Below are 17,698 nucleotides of genomic sequence, written 5' to 3' on the forward strand. Positions count from 1 at the left end.
CTCTGCTGATGCACTTCCTGTGTAGGAACTATAATGCTGAGATCAAGTTGGCAAAATGTTGACCAGGAACGACTGCTCAAAACAATTGCCATGAGCTCCTCTAGTCCAGTGAGCAGGGCGAGGGTTGGATAGTTTTATGAAGTAATACATTACACCTCACTGGAATCAGAGGGATATGCACTGGATCAAAAGGGAATCGTGAAAAATATGCTGCACCACGCTGGATTCAGAGAGAAATATACTATATTGCACTAGACTAAGCAAATATCCACCAGAGTGGATTCAGTGTTGTGCAATGTGTTTTCACTGGATTCACTTGCGAACACTAGATGTGCATTCCTGGAGTTTCTAAACAAATCCCTGCCCCACTTCCCATCAGTAACTACTCTACACTCAGCTTGGTGTAGCCCACCTGCCCACATCAACATGGATAATGGTCAGACTCTCTGACCGATCAGATCTGTCTTGTCAGCCAAACACACACTCACAGTCTGATCTTTCAAAAATGCCCCTGTGTATCATCCTCCGCACTAGGCCCCAGGAGTGTACTGGGGAGCTCATCTCCTGTACTTGAGTCTCCCCTTTGGTGGGGCCGTCCCGTTTTGATGTTGACTTGCACTGACTGCTTGACAGATGTTCAGCAGCGTCAAGAACTGATCTAGTGCCTTGTGTTGAATTCACAGACATACACAAAACAAGGATTTATAAAAAAAATAATTTGTCCTCTCTGTAAAATGAGGGGCACCCAGCATTTCTGGGGCACCATTTTGTAACAGTTCTAAATATTTTGACTCTTCTGTTCAACAAAAAAATAGTTTTAGAAAGTGTTGCTGTGTTAAGTTCACTGCGGACAGTGTCCACCATCCATCCCTCAGCACACAGGCTGCTAGAACCTGGACCACACGGTCGCCAAGAACGGCGGACACTTCAGGGTGGTGTTCAGTGAGCCACATGAGGTGGAAATAGTGTCCTGACAGGTGACCTGCACGCAGAAGTTACTGGCTGTGGTTTTGAAGAGGGTTGTTGTGTCGAACTTGATGCCGCACAGCTCGCTCATGACGGAGCTGGCAGCCTGCGGTGCCACCTGCACTCCGTGGGCTGACGTTGCTGTGGCTGAGCTCAGTCCGTAACTCGCAGACGCGTTGACTTTTCCCTCATCCGTGTCCAAGAACACAAAGGCTTTGTCCAGCTGCTCACCGTTCCAACAGCGCAAGTAGGAGGGCCAGCAGTACTCATTCTCACTGGCTGTGGGACGAGAGAAGACAGGAAGATCTGTCAATCATATCATCCCAGCTTGCATCAGAGGTTGCCCCCGTGGGACAATGCCCATACACTGGACTCATCCAGTTAAGCAGAAGGAGTGTACCCCACCCAGCATTCTGTAGAAGATCAGCAATGTCCTGCCCAACACCCATCCCACCACCAATGTCATAGACACAGCAGGATGCTGCAGTGGCTGTAAACCTGAAATTAAAACTGAAAATGCTGGAACTGCTCATCAGGTCAGGCAGCATCTGTGGAGAGACAAACACAGTTAATGCTTTGGGTTGGCTCGTTTCACCAAAAGCCAATCTGGCCATTGCTACATTGCCTCCTGCTGTTGTGCTTGTCTGCATTGCAATGGGGCACACATAGGGAGAATATTAAAATCCCGATTTGAGAAATGTTTTGCTTCCTTGCCAAAGCGTGTTACATTAACACAGAACTTCACAAACAATAAATATACATGGAAGAATGAAGGGTCCCATGAAGTGTTCTTGGTGAGCAGGATTAAAGAAGCTCCCATACCATTTTACATACACATTGAAAACAAGACGGTAAGTTGGGAGAGGGCAGCCCCCTTCAAGGATAAAGAAGGGAAGTTATGCCTGGAGCAGAGGAAATGGACAGAGGTACTGAATGAGTACTTCCCATCAGTGTTGACCAGAGCAAAGGACATGGAAGATAGTGAGATCAAGGAAGGGTGAACATTGAACTCTCTATACCTTTCCTCTCCCCCTTCCACTCATCTCCCACCTCTCCGCTTCTCCATCCGCCATTTACTTTTTAATCGCCTCTTTCTATCCCTCCTCTCACAAGTCAATATGTGATCTGCATACCAAATATATCAATCCTAGAGTTTCCCAACTGGAAACTATTAATGAACCATGTTATCAGCTCCCTGGTGATGGCAAAGTATGTGGGGTTCAACTCTGATGATGCAGACTTATATAGGGGATATAAGTAGGACATTCACAAAGCCCTCAGAGGTACCAAAAGGGAATTTCAGACCATGCTAGAGTTCCAGGGTGACCACATGGACACACATCCATTATCGCAAAGCTCGCAGGCTATAAGGAGTACAAAGCAAAGTTGGGTAGTATCGCTTACAAGAACACATTTCTCCCTGACAAACTCACAGCATTCTATGGTGGTTTTAAACAGGTCAGTGGAATGGTATCACCCACCCCACACTCTAACATGTACCAAAGGTTGTTGCCTTGACAACAGCTACTATACCTTCTATCACCTTCCTATGCTCCTTGTCATTGTTTGAGAACTGGCCCACTACAGTGGTGTCAATTTCAAACTTGTAATTGGAGTTAGAGTGGAATTTATCACCATCACATAGGATGCAATGAACTGTCACCGTCACATATGTCAGATCGGCCTTCCGGAGAGTGAACTCGCGGAAAACAAGTCCCCAGCCATGTTCTCAGAACCTGGTTGGATCAGCTGGCAGGAGTATTTGCGGAGATCTTTAAGTCCTAGCTACACCAACCTGAGGTCCCAACCTGCCTTAAAAAGACCACCATCTTCCCAGTGCCAAACAAAAGCAAGGTAACGTATCCTAAGTACCGCCTACATCTCCAGTTCCCCTTCCCCCTGACTCTCAGTCTGAAGAAAGGTCTCGACCTGAAATGTTAACTATTCCTTTTCTCCGGAGATGCTGCCTGACCCTCTGAGTTACTCCAGCCTTTTGTGCCTTAATGACTACCATCCAGTGGCTCTGACATCCACCCTAATGAAGTGAGAGGTGGTCATGGTGCACATTAACTCTAGCTTCCCAGTCAGCCTTGATCCACTGCAGTTTGCCTACTGTTGCAAACGGTCCACAGCGGATGTCATATCTCTGGATCCCTGGAACATCTGAATAATAAGGACACCTATATCAAACTAATCATTTGATTGTAGCTCTGCCTTCAACGCCATAATTCCAACCAAACTCATCTCCAAACACCTGGATCAACGACTCAGCACCCCCCTCTGCAACTGGATTTTTGACTTCCCAACCAATAGACCGCAACCAGTGCGGAAAGGCGACGAGATCTTCCACAATAATACTTAACACCGATACCCTGCAAGGCTGCGTTCTCAGCCCTTACTTTATGTCCTTTACATTCAAGTCAATGGTAAATGGGATTATAGAAAATAGGTACAGTAGGAGCCCATTTGGCCCTTCGAGCCTGCACCGCCATTCGGTAAGAGACAACCATACCAGACCAGATGGTGTAGACGGCAGGTTTCCCTTCTCAAAGGACATCAGCTCCTGTCAGAGGGTTAAGCTGTGGTTTGCTGCAGCTCACAGATTGACCAGATTCGGTGAATTACCAGAAGTTTTTTAAATTTAAATGGACATTACATTGTCCCTCAGTCTAACACAAGCAGTGCAGTGGCCCAGTGCAGTTGCCTGGTTTGCTTCTAGCAGCAGTGAATGGTCATCAGTAGAGGCAACAGTTGGAAAGTTTGGTATCTGTTTCACAGATGTCTCCAGCTGCTCTCTGCTGCCACTGTGTGGTCAGTGGTGGTGGGCAGCCCCAAATTCCACTTGGTTTCACCTCAGTAATCCAATCAGTCCGTCTAGGTCAGCGTTTCTCAACCGGAGTTCCCCGGAACGCTAAGGTTCCGCGAGAGGTCGCTAGGGGTTCCGAGAGAAAAAGTGATAAATAGGCTAATCATATGTAAATGCATTTTGATTCATTTTTATGTTTAATTTCTTATTCATAATTTTATAATACACGTACGGAATATTCTTGGAAAATTCTTGGGTATTATAATAAAGTCTTCAACTTGTTATATCATTTAAAAGTATAATAATCATAGGGAATATATTTAGCGACGTCTATACGGCGCCAGTGTGAAACGGCCTTTAGTGGATAGTGAACAGGAGCTGTACTTGACGGATTTGTGTATCAAGTGACTCACTCGAGTTAACGCATGCACGGTCTCCATCAGTCCTGTCTGTGCTCTTGAACAAGCAGTTATCAGAAAAATATATTATTTTTGCCATGAACTTCAGGTTTATGAAAGAGAAAGAAAGAAATTAATAAAGATATATAATGATTTTTATGTAGGGGTTCCCTGAGACATGAAAATTAGATACAAGAATCCTATTTGGAGAGGAACACTGATACAGGCTTCAACTTCGGGTAGAACTATACTGGATTATATTGGGAAATGAGCCTGGATAGGTGACTGATGTTTCATTGGAAGTTGTTATTGTCAGATTAAAGAAAATCCCCAGTCTTTTTATATGTACATTAAAAACAAGAGAGTAACTAGGGAAAAGGTACGATCATTCATGGATAAGGGAGACACTGCTTGGAGTCAGAGATGTAGATGAGGTCTCAGGAGTAATTTAGTCTGTATTAAGACATTGTATTGTGTTTAAAGTGCTTGGATGAGCTGTGAGTTTAAAATATTGCATGAGGCAGTGACAACCTGTGACTTAACCTGTGTGAATCATTGAAAAATCAGCCACTTGTTTGTTAAATCTATGTTGGAAGATATTCAAATATTAATCCTATATTCTACAGGAATGGGATGTGACTAACTAAATGATTTTACAACTCATTGTGAAACTGATTTGAAACGGATCTTGTGGCAGTGTCATAACAGGCAGTGTCTCTTTCAGAAGTTGTACGTGTTGTGCCTGATCCATTTTTTATTGTTTGGATTACGTATTAAAAGTTTTCATCATGGAAATTAACTGTTTATTCTAAGTTGTTCAGTTATTTGTGAAGCTTCTACAGGAAACAAAATCATGGAGTTTGGTTTCATCTTGTCTTCTTATTTCTTTCATTTAGAATTGAGGGAGAGGGAGAGGGAGGGAACTGGAGTCCACAATGGCCACGTGGAATCCAGGTCATGTTGTCAGAAGTAGGAGTGTCTCTATTCAGGGTATGAGATGCCAAGATTTCAAAACAAAATTGGCATCAGTGAAATGGATGAGGAAAATAATTAAATTAGGAATATAAAAAATTATATTTGGGGAGATAAATTGGAGCAATTGGGGAATAATCTCAAACATTGCTTTTCTTAATAACAATGTTTCCAAAAGGTTAAAATACATTACTTAATACTTTTGACTTACTGATTTTGAGTTCCTTTGGGAAAATTTGTTTTGATGTAATCAGTGCTTGTCTTGTAAAATGCAAATAAGCAGCAAGGATTCATGGCTTCTCCAATCTAGTTTGCTGTTTATTACAAAAGCAATAAAAAAAGGGGAAAATAAAACTGGAAAAGTGCCAAGCATGCAGAATAAATGATTCCTAAAGTAAGTATAATACAAGCTGTGCATTATTTACCCATCGGCTAGTGCAAATGTGGAGGCAATATTCTCCATGCAAACAAGGGGTAGGAGAGATTTAATGGTATTTAATTGTATTAATGTCAAAACTGGCTAGGAGCTATTAACTCCTTCAATACTGAAACACTTAACAATGGGAACAAAATTAGAGTACAGGTGATTCTGTTATAACGCCTCTTTCATTACACAAATTGGATATAATATGATCAATCAGTATTTGTAGTACGTGGACCAAATTGGTTATAAACCATTTTGATTACAAACTAGAAACCACTTTAAAGTTACCTCAGAAATTGATAGGCAAAAAAAAAACTGCATTGGATTTAAACAGTACAATGTTACATCCCTGCAGTAATCAGGCACCATTATCTCTTTGCCACACAGCTGCTACTTTCACTGTGGGTGCTCACTGGAATTAACAAGCCATCACTTCTACTGACACTTGTGCAGCAGTACTCTAATAAACAATGTAACATAGCATTTGGTATTTTTAGCTTGCAGTAACAAAATAAACTTATTGCTATTGAAAAGACGTTTATTTTTGAAATCCTGCAGGAAAAATCGCTTTTATGTTGCTAGTCTTAAATTCTCCAGTCCTTAATCCTCTTTCCTCCATTAAGACATTTTGTCTTTATAATGGAATTTTCTATAAAACCTCCTCCCTCATTTCCATCCAGGGATCTAAGCAGTCCGTTCAGATGAGACAGAGGTTCACATGTACCTCTTCAAATCTTGTGCACTGCATTAGGTGCTCTCAATGTGCTCTCAAGGTACTTTACATTGATAAACCAAGCATAGGCATGGCAATTCTTTAGCTGAATACTTGTGTTCTGTCCACAAGGCCAGTTGCTAACCCTTGCTACCCAAGGCCAGTTGCCAACCATAACCAGCACTGGATACAGCAAAGGCAAAAGACCTCATAACACCCGGAGCAGTGCTGAAGATTTCACCCAGGACAACGGCGATGTCCTCATTCTTTAGGGAACGGCAGTTCCCCTCTTCGACTACAGATGAGGCTCGCACCAGGGTCTCTTTTATATCCTGTAGCTCCGTTCTCACTCCCCATCCCTTGTGAACTTGTATATTGGGACTTGTGAAGTTTGTATATTGGGAAGTACAGAGCGACTTGGGGTGCAAGTCTATAGCCCCCAGAATGTGGCACCACAGGTGGCTAGAGTAGTGAAGAAGGCATTTGATGTGTTTGGCTTCATAGGCTGAGTAATTGAGTATATGTTGGGATGTCATGTTGCAGTTGTACAAAACATTGGATAGACCACACTTGGAATATTATGCACAGTTCTGGTCACCACACTACAGGAAGGATGTTGTAATAATAGGAGAGTGCAGAAAAGATTCATCAGGATGATGCCTGGAATGGAGGGCTGTAGTTATACGTCGAGATTGGATGTGCTGGGTTTATTTTCACTGAATGTAGGGAAGCTGACGGGTAAACCTATTATAAAATTGAGGGCCATAGACAGGATAGATTATCTTTTATCATAGTTTTTTTCCCAGGAAAACCACACTCTCTGAAAAACATACCCCATCATTTTCCTTTAAATGTCTCCCTGGTCAGCTTAAACCTGCGCCCTCTAGTTTTAAATTCAACTAGAGGGCACAGGTTTAAGCTGGCAGGGAGACATTTAAAGAAAAACGATGGTGTATGTTTTTTCAGAGAGTGTGGTGGCTATCTAGAACGAGTAGCCAGAGGAGGTGATAGATGCAGATTCTAGTACTACATTAAACTTTCATTTGGACTGGTACTTGGATAGGAAAGGTGTAGAAGGATACAAGTCTAATGCAGACAAATGAGATTAGCATGAATATGGATCAGGGTCATATGTATGAGGTGGGCTGTTTCTGTGTGGTACAATTCAATGAAAATTATGAAAAACATGAAGAGGGTAGATAGTAAGAAAAGTTTCCCCATAGCTAAGTTGTCCAAGGCATAGATAGGATAGATTATCTTTTATAATCTTTTATGATAGTCTTTTTATCTGTGCCTTCCATTAGATTATATAACTTTATCATAGCATCCGTCAGCTCCTTTGTTCCAGGGACAATAGGCCCAGTCTATCCAATCTGTCCTGAAAAATCAAGCCCTTCAGTCAAGGCAACATCCTTGTGGATCTGTTCTGTAGCCTCTCTAGCTTAATCACATCCTTCCTATTTTATGGTGGCTAGAACTGCACCCAAAACTCCCAATGTGTTTTAAACCACTGTAACATGATGCTCCAACTCCTGTACTCAATGTCTCAACTGCTGAAGCACAGCGCATATATTGCCTTCTTCATCATCCTGTCATGGAGTCATAGAGTGATAATGTGGATACAGGCCCTTTGGCCCAACTTGCCCACACCGGCCAACATGGCCCACCTACACCAGTCCCACCTGCCTGCACTTGGTCCATATCCCTCCAAACCTGTCCTATCTATGTACCTGTGTAACTGTTTCTTAAACGTTGGGATAGTCCCAGCCTCAACTACCTCCTCTGCCAGCTTGTTCCATACACTCACCACCCTTTGTGTGAAAAAGTTACCCCTCAGATTCATATTAATTATTTTCCCCTTCACCCTGAACTTATGCCCTCTGGTCCTCTATTCCCCTACTCTGGGCAAGAGACAGTGCATCTATTCCTTTCATGATTTTATACACCGGCAATGGCTGCCTCATCAACAGTCTGTCTGTCCTTTCCATTTTGTTATTTTAAGTATGTGTTAAAGAGCATGTTTTTGTGTTCTCTTGTATGTTTTATGTGGGGGATGGGGGGGTCAGAGGAAACTTTTTTCAATCTCTAACCTTGCTGGAGATGCAATTTTTTTCTAGATCATAGACTGACTTTGAGCCCCACCGTGGGGCTGTGGATTTACCATAGGAGCCTGTGATCCCTTGCATGGGATCGACGCTCCAACCCCGGCCTGCGGATTTCAACATCGAGGAGCTCACAGTCTCGGGTAAGGACTGATGTCGGTCAGTTCCAAGCCGCAGGAGGTTCGATCAGCCCCAACTCGGGAGTCCGATCACCCAGCGCAGGGAGCTGAGATCCCCCCCGATGCGGGAGCTTGATCGCCCTGATGCGGAGGGCTCGACCGCCAGTTGCGAGAGTCAAGATCGCCCCGACAACGGAAGGTTCTAGTGTCCCGACCGCGGGAGAACAAAAAAGAGAAGAAGATTGAACTTTTTTTGCCTTCCATCACAGTGAGCAATGTGGGAATTCATGTTCAAAATTTATTTGGGTGTCTTGTTGCTCTTTATTGGTATGACTGTATGGCAATTTGAATTTCATTGGACCTTAATTGGTACATGTGGCAATAAACAAACCTTGAAGCTTGAACTATAAGATCATGCCCTCATCCTCCTGCGCTCCAAGGAATAGACACCCAGCCTACTCAACCTCTCCCTATAGCTCACACTCTCTAGTCCTGGCAACATCCTCGTAAATCTTCTCTGAACCCTTTCAAGCTTGACAATATCTTTCCTATAGCTTTGCCCAGAACTAAACACAGTATTCTAAATGCGGTCTCACCAACATCTTATACAACTGCAACATGACATCCCAACTTCAATCTGAGTCCCATTTTTAGGGTACTATGCACTTGCACCCCTCAGCCCTCTCTGTTCTACAACACTCTCTGGGGCTCTACCATTTACTGTGTGTGTCCTGCCCTGGTTTAACTTTCTAAAATGCATCACATCACAAAAAAAGTTCAATATTCTTCCCTTTTTTGTTCTCCTGCGGTCAGGGCACTCGAACCTTCCATTGTCTAAGTTAAATTCCTTCTGCCATTCCTTTGTCCACTTTGGCAGATGATCCAGTTCCTTTTGCAACCTTAGATAATTTTTTTCACTGCTCACTATACCACCAACGTTGATATCTGAAAATTTACTAAACATGGCATCTGCATTCTCATCTAAATTGTTACTATAGATGACAAACAGTGGATCCAGCACCAATGCATGTGGCACACTATTGGTCACAGACCTCCAGTCTGAAACACAACCTTTCACATTTCACCATCTGCTTCTTACCACCAAGCAAATTATGTCTCCAATTGCCTCGATCTCCCTGGTACCCAAGTGATCTTATCTTCTGGACCAACCTATTGTGCACTACAAGAATTTCATTGCTTCATTTATATGACAATATAAAACACTCAACTCTTGTTTTAGGACCTAGACAAAGGCCTTGCCAAAGTCAACATAGACAACATCTACCACCCTGCCCTCGTCAATACCCTTGGTCGCCTATTCGAAAATGCAGTCATTTTTGTACAACGATTTCCCACACACAAAGCCTCACTGCCTATTCTTAATCGGTCCTTGCCTTTCCAAATGCTGGCCGATCCTGTCCCTGAGTCCCGTCTGATAATTTTCCCATCACTGATATTAGGCTCACCGATCTGTAGCTCCCTGGCTTCTTTGCAGATCTTCTTAAATAAAGGCACAACATTAGCCACTCCTGCTTTCTGATGCCTCACCTGTGACTAAAGAAGGTACAATAATCTCTCTGTCTGCACCTTTACCACACATCAGCAAGGGTGCCTTCACCACAGTTCAGCAAATGTAGGGCATGCTGGGATGGAGAGCTGCCCAGGGATTTCCGCCAGGGATTTGATCTGGGGCAGGAGCCTGGAAGATCCATGCAGAATAGTGGAGAAATGCAGAGTGGGAAGGGAACATCGGGCCCTCACTGGTATACAGGCTGGGGCTTAGGCTTGATCACTCTAAAGAAAGGACTACAATGTTCTTTAAAGGTCTTTATAATTGCCGTTATTTTCCCTGATAGGAAAAGAAAATATTATTTCATTGCCAGAGGGTCAGCTTCACCTGGAACTGCCCTTTGACCTGTGAACTCCACTTGCAATAGATAGCAAGGCTTCGGTTCAACTTGTCCCTCAGAGCAGTCTGTGACCTTGCTTGCAGTTAGTATTTGTGTTAAATTAGTTTTACTGTTGCTATTGTCCTGTAAAATATTCAAACCTGAGTTAAGATCTACCTTCAGTGTCAGTTCCTCTTAACCCCTACAATTCAATATATTTACCCATCCCTACTGCATCCAAAGGCCAGGAACTTTCTCCTCCTCCCTAGATACCAACTTAATGTTCACCATGTTCCAGAAGAGGGAATTCAAAGTAAGTTATGCAAGTTATGTAAAAGCTGTTAACAATTATACAACAAAATCATCAGGGCTCGTATTTCCTCCTTACTGGCAGCCAAATCAGTGTCAGTACACTGTATTTACACATGTGCTGTGTGTGTGTGTGTCCTGATAGTGATCTGTTTGTGTTTCTATATGTGTGAATGCATCTGCACATGTCTGTCTGTATGTGCGTGTGTTTATGTGTGTATGTCTATGTATCTGTACCTATTTGTCTTCCTGTATATTTCTGCCTGTGTGTGACTGCGTCTGTGTGTTTATCTTTCTGTGCATGTGTTTCTGTCGATGGTCAATTGTGTGTATCTATCTGTCTGTCTGTCCACGTGTGCATCTATGTGCGTTCGTATGTTCATGTGTCTGAGTTTATATGCCTGTGCCACGTTTATGTCTATCTGTCTCTATCTGGGTATACCTGTCTGTATTTGTGTCGTGTGTGTATGTACGCGTCCCCGTCTGTTTACCTGTCACTGAGTTGTGTAGGCGGACCGTCATTCTTTTCTGCTGTCGGAGGATTTTCATGTACGTCCGCACGGTACAGTTCAACATGCACTCGTTAGTGGGAGGGATCCTCCGGGGATGTTCAGAGAATCTGCGCTGCTCGCTTGGGCTGAGGCAAGGAGCCGGGGCCGCAGACGCTGGAGCCGCGCCCGCGTCGTGTGTGCCGAAGCAGGCGGCGAGCAACCACAGGCTGTACGGCCCCCACGGGCAGGCTCGGCCCATGCTCCCGGAACCGTGCGGGCGGTGCAGCACTAGGGACCCAGCGAAGCGGCGGGTGATTGGCAGCCTGGGTTTCCGCAGGAGCGGCCGCCCTCCCAGGCCGGGGGCCGCGCTGGGGCTGCAACTGCGGTATGTGTGGAATCCACTGGCAGAGGTAGCTACGACTGTCAACAGCAGAGCATAACTGGCGCACGCTTGCCCGGCGCTGCACCGCTCCTTACTCCACGGCACCAGGAGCTCGGCATCCCGAGGGATGACGTTGTTCCATTAATAACTTTCATAGTGCTCTGCACTACTTCGATTTGGAGTCACACCGCACGGAAACAAGCCCAACGTCCACGCCGACCAATAAGCCCCATCCATCTCCCTCTAAACCTTTCTACCCATGTACCTGTCCAAATGTTTTTTTAATGTTGTTATAGTACCTGCCTTAACTACTTTCGCTGACAGCTCGTTCCCTAACAGCTCGTTAGTGTGGAAAGGTTGCTCCCCAAGGAGGGGAGTCAAACGTCAACATTTTCACCTTAATTTTCACTCTCGCGTTTTTGCTTCTCCTACCCTGGAGAAAAATACTCCATTCATCCTATCTATTTCTCGTATGATTTGATACAGTAAGATCACCACGCAGTCTCTGTGCGCTAAATAATAAAGTCCTGGCAACATCCTGGGAGATCTCTGCACTCGTTCTTGCCAGCTCAGTGCTAGAACGGAACTATTTTGGGTCAAAACCCTTCTTCAGTCTGAAGAAGGGTTTCGACCCGACACGTTGTCTATTTCCTTCGCTCCATAGATGCTGCCTCACCCGCTGAGTTTTTCCAGCATCTTTGTCAACCTTCGATTTTCCAGCATCTGCAGTTCCTTCTTAAACAAGAGACGAGGAGGAGTTGGTGTTTGAGGTCAGGGACCCTTTGTCAGAATTGGGAAGGAGACAGAAGAAGCTTGTTAAGCTGCAGGGAAATTAGGGGTAAAACTGGGGTGCCCAGGTGGATAAGATGTAAACAAGGTTATCGGGGCAGTGACTGTGAGGAGTTAGAGTGTCCAGTGTAGTAGATGTAGTTTTCATGGACTTTTGGAAGACCTTTGACAAGATCCCACATGGGAAACTGGCTCAAGATGTTAGAGCCCATGGGATCCAATGTAGGATCCACAATTGATCAAAGATACAAAATGATGTAAGAAGATTGCTTTTGTGATTGGAAGCTTGTGACGTGGTATATCACAGGGATCAGTGCTGAGGAATGTACAATTTGTTAAATACATTAACATTTGGACATGAATGTAGGAAGTAATGTTTACAATTTTGTTGCCGTTTTTGATGTTTATGAGGCTAGTCTTTGTTCTGAGAATTATATTAACTGGATGGTAAGGTGAGCAGAACTATGGTAGATAACATTTAAGAATCATCTGGATGAGCATTTAACTAGATGGCTATAGACCAAGTGCTGGTTAGTGGGATTAGTGTGGATAGATACTTTCTGGTTGACATAAAGGTCTTGTTTCTGATCTCTGTGACTCAGAGCTGCTCAGGAGTGATTCACCCTAAAGCTTGAATCAATGGTGCAGAAAAGCCAACAAACTGACAAGATATGTCAAGGTGAGTGCTCTAACCAGTCCCTCATGTCTAATGCCAGGTGGTTGGTTCTTTGTCCTTCGGATTATATACTCTTTATGCTAATGACCTGGAGGGTAGCAGTGTTTAAGGTATAGAAACTCATCGCATATTTAATCACAGAAAGGCTCAAACATATCCAGTCACAGACTCACACCACATCCACTGTGATAGCACGCATGACTCTCACACTTCTCGCTGCCTCAGCTTTTCTCAGTAACTCTTGTATTATCACATTCTAACATACACCCATTTACATACACATGTACACCCTACAGTAATATTCCCTCAGCAACTCACTCATTCAGATTTTTGTTCTTTCACACACAACACGTATACACGTGCACGCACACATTGACTCTGACTCTCACACACCCACACAGGCACCATGCACATGTACACACAACTCCCAAGTTGATGATCTCTTCCTTCCTCCATTCAGTCCGTCTTCATGATGCGTTGCATCAGGAAGGCTGGAAATATCATCAAGGATGTTTGCCATCCTGGCCATTCCCTCTTCTCTCTTCTATCTTTTGGGACATGATGCAGGAACTTGATGGCTCAGACATCCAGACTTACAGTAAGAACAGCTTCTTCCCCATTGCTATTTAAACCAATCACCTCTTTAATATCCCCTTCCCATGGTGCGCATTCAGTTAATCCATTATTGTACTAATTGTTTTTTTTGCACTCCATTGGAGTTTGTTTTGCACTGCAATTTTGCATTATTTTGCACTCTTTATCGTATTTATTGTTGTATTTATCATGGAGTAATGATGGTTACTCTGAGCTTCATGTGAACAAGGAATGTCCATTCCCCCTGGTGTATATGATAATAAAATAAGCTGTCAAAATTACAGCTCGCAATATTTCTACAACTGTAACATGATGTTCCAACTTCTGTACTCAATGGCACAGCTAATGAAAGCAAGCGTGCCAAAAGCCTTATTCACCATCCAGAAGAACAGTCGTCACCTTCAAGGAATTATGTACTTGTAATTTGTATCCCATGGGTTCTCTGTTCAATAACACTCCCTAACGTCTTGCTTTTCACTGTGTATGCCCTGTTTTCTGCACCTGTAACATGATGCTCCAACTTCTGTACTCAATGGCACAGCTAATGAAAGCAAGTGTTCCAAAGCCATCTTCACCACCCTGAATAACTGTCGGCACTTTCAAGGATTTATGTACTTGTGTCCCATGGTTTCTCTGTTCAATAACACTCCCTAGCGTCTTGCCATTCACTCCGTATACCCTGGTTTAATTTCTCATCTCAACATCTCTCCTATCAAGCTCCTAAAGCATCTATCTTGTGTCAATCAAATCACTCCTCGTTATTCAAAATTCCAAGGAATCAAGGAATACAAGTTCCAACTTCTTTAGCTATTTATGATTGCTCAACCTTCTCATCCCACGCTTGGTGAATCACTTTAGGACTGCCTGCAATGTTATCCTGTCTTAAGTGAGGGGACGAAAACCGTACAAGGTACTCCAGGTGTGGCCTCAGCAATACCCTGTACAATTGTAACAAATCATCCCGATTTTGTAAACTCGAACTCCTTTTCAATAAAGTCCAACATACCACTTGCCCACTTTTTTGCTCACTGCATCTGCCTGCTAAATTTGTGTGGTTCGTGCACTAGATTACCTGGACCTTCTTTACACACCCATACCACTTAGTTAATCTACCGTTTGACTCCTCTGATCGAATGCATGACCTCACACTTCCCCATATTATAGCGATGTTACAAAACCTACCTTCAGCGGTGCTGCAGATCTGCCACGGGCTATGTGCACGACTTTGGCGCCTTTGAGGTGGGGGGTGGGCGGGATTAAAATGCAGGTTTGTATCGTTTGTCGGAGAGGGATTTCCCCAGGCTGCTAGTCGATGAAGAAAAATCGATCGGACTTACGTTCCCATTTTTTTTCTTAAATCGCTGGACAATTTAATAGTTGGGTTAAAGTAAAATGCGACTTCTAACGCCCTCAACGCCTACAAAGTGTTGGATCGCAATATCAGGACAAAACAAACGGTAAGTCGTTTATTTCACATTTAATCTTGCTTCTTGTGGTGGCTTTAGTCTAATTTTACACCGCAAAAATGTTTTTTAGTCCCCAGAAGATTCGGCCATGTCTTTCCTGCTGATATGGGGTTAAAATTCACAGCAATGGCAACGTTCCAATCGACCGCATTCCAGAAACACCCACTCGCAAGATTATTTAATCCTCATTTATTTTGGACAATCATGTCATAAGAGCATCTAAATCGATTACATTTTGTTTAATTATCTATCCATAATCAATAATTTTATACTAAATATTCACAACAGCTTTAGTCACATGTACTGCGCAAAAAATAATAATTTTGATTATATTGAGAGTGGATATTTCTAGATTAATTTATGGGAATTAAACATTAAATTTCTTCCATTAGTCATATAAGGTAATGACAGTGAGATTTAAAAATCATATTATATTGTGAATTCTTGTGTGAGTGGTATTAGTTTGGTATTTGGATACTAAAGGCTATTTTAAAAATTTAGCCTTTTCTTAAGAAATTGATAGATGTTTAGAAATTGAATTTATGAATATGATTTTTTTGTTGGGTATTTACTATTTGTTTTAGTGTTTAACTTTATCATTTCTACCTTTTTTTCTAAAACTGCAAATAATAACTTGTTTCTGTCAATGCTGATCAGTGTTTTTTTCCCTTTACATTTTAAATAGATATCTCCGAAGAAGAAATACAAAATTGTCAATCCAAATGCCCAGCAAAAGAGACTGATTTAGACAGCAATCGCAGAGATAACTACAAATGTGATGAATCTACAGGACATTCGTAATGGGAAAGTAATGGGCAGAAAGGCATGTCATGCGTGGTTTGAAGAGCAAAAACCTGTAGTTTACAATGCCAACATTGAAAAGTTGGGGAAAAACAAGGTGTACAGAGTTGCTTATTGGTTACAATCTGAGGAGTATGATAATGCTACTGATTATGATATGCCAATGTACCAGCTAGCAACTGATCTTCTCCATAAAGACTTGGTTTATTGCTAGAAATTTAATTTATTTACCTATCTGTTGCGGACCTATAAGCATATAATACAATAATATTAAAGTTCTGATCTTGAGAATATCACATTTTTGAATTTTCAAGGCAGTCTGGGTGTTTATTACTATTTCCGTCACAACAGTCAATTTTGTAATTAGCTACAATTAAGTAACCAACTAATTATATGCTTTAATTTCAGGTCATCCAAGTAAGATGTTTCATATTTGTTTCAGAATGCTTAAATCTATAATAACTGAAAATTTCATTCAGTTCTCTTAATTTTTAAGAAAGTTATGGGCTTTTGACTGTCCTCGATCACCGCTTTTGTGTTAAGTCAATGAAAAAGCAATAGGGAACAAGATGCTAATTTCTGAGTATGAAAATGGCCATAACTTTTTTAATACTGAAGATATGAAAGTGAATTATGTATCAAATTAAACTTATTTTGATGCTTTATCTGATGGGATAAATTGCAGACTTGATTTTTAAAATCTTAAAATTGTGTATCATTGCTACATATTAAACACCATTTGTCACGTTTTCACCCATTTACTCAACCTGCCTATATCGCTGTGCAGAGTCCGAATATCCTCATCACAACTTGCCCTTCCAACTATTTTTGTGTCCTCGGCAAACTTCAATTCCTGAAACTCTGTTCCCCCAGGTCATTAGTATAAATAAAGAGTAAATAACTGGGGAACGAAGAACCAACCACTGGGGAAATCCTCCCCTGTTGCATCCTTACATTCTGAAAAATACCTGTTTATTGCAACACTCTGTGGTTTATGTTATAATCAATCATGTTAATACACCTCATCCGATTCTATAAACTCTTATCTTTTGTACCAGCTATTTATGTGCTACCTTCTGGAAATCCAAATGCATTTTATCTTAAAGTTCCCTTCTATCGATTACTTGTGGGAATCTGTTCCCTTAAACGTTAATGCAGAGCTAACAGATTCATTGCCAAAATTCAGAGTACATGATGGCGATCGAAATCTGGTTGAGTGGGGCCAGAAAAACAATCTTGCCTTAGCCTTGGTAAGACCAAAGGAGCTGACTAATTACTTCAGGAATGGAAAGTATGGATCTATTCACCTGGAATCATTGTGGAGGTTGGTGGTGGGAGTCAACAGCATATAGTTCATGTGTGTACACATCTCCAATAGTCAATAGTCAATAGTCTATTTAATTGTCATTTGGACCCCTGGAGGTCCAAATGAAATGCCGTTTCTGCAGCCATACATTACACACAAATAGACCCCAGACACAACATAATTACATTTTACATAAACATCCATCACATAGCTGTGATGGAAGGCCAAAAAAACTTATCTCTCCACTGCACTCTCCCCCCCCGATGTCAGAGTCAAAGTCAAAGCCCCCGGCTGGCGATGGCGATTGTCCCGCGGCCATTAAAGCCACGCCGGGTGGTGCAAGGTCGCACACCGGGTCTTGGTGTTAAAGACCCCGGTGTGCGCTCGCAGAGTCCCGCGGCCATTCCAAGCCGCGTGGGGCGGTGATGTCAGGCCCCGCTCCAGGAGCTCTTCGACCCCACAACTGGGGCGGGAGAAGTCGCCGTTGCAGGAGCCC

At 42.7% G+C, this 17,698-nt stretch overlaps 1 protein-coding gene and 1 long non-coding RNA gene across 3 annotated transcripts; one reads left to right on the forward strand and one right to left on the reverse strand.

Annotated features, from left to right (window-relative positions):
* Nucleotides 1-225: 225 nt before the first annotated feature.
* gsdf (gonadal somatic cell derived factor) lies at nt 226-11,847 on the reverse strand. Its single transcript, XM_055654058.1, has 2 exons — nt 11,189-11,847; nt 226-1,245 (listed from the first exon to the last, which is right to left on the reverse strand). Exons 1-2 carry the CDS (start codon nt 11,445-11,447, stop codon nt 887-889), a joined length of 618 nt encoding a protein of 205 aa, XP_055510033.1. The 5' UTR covers nt 11,448-11,847; the 3' UTR covers nt 226-886.
* LOC129708369 (uncharacterized) lies at nt 11,436-16,187 on the forward strand. 2 transcript variants are annotated; one of them, XR_008725332.1, is made up of 2 exons: nt 11,436-11,573; nt 15,781-16,187. It is a non-coding gene; the product is annotated as an uncharacterized LOC129708369 (long non-coding RNA). The 2 variants fall into 2 exon arrangements; XR_008725333.1 differs by having other exon boundaries at nt 11,469-11,598.
* The last annotated feature ends 1,511 nt before the right edge of the window (nt 16,188-17,698 follow it).

The sequence above is a fragment of the Leucoraja erinacea genome, chromosome 23 (assembly GCF_028641065.1).
Source record: "Leucoraja erinacea ecotype New England chromosome 23, Leri_hhj_1, whole genome shotgun sequence".
In the NCBI taxonomy this organism is placed as follows: Eukaryota; Metazoa; Chordata; class Chondrichthyes; order Rajiformes; family Rajidae; genus Leucoraja; species Leucoraja erinaceus.

What these genes read in the sequence shown, in the direction of transcription:
- gsdf (XM_055654058.1), bottom strand. Translation starts at nt 11,447, where the DNA reads ATGGGCCGAGCCTGCCCGTGGGGGCCGTACAGCCTGTGGTTGCTCGCC. An exon ending in CCTACACAACTCAGTGACAG is followed by an intron (nt 1,246 to 11,188) that starts GTAAACAGACGG and finishes CTCGTCCCACAG; the next exon opens with CCAGTGAGAATGAGTACTGC.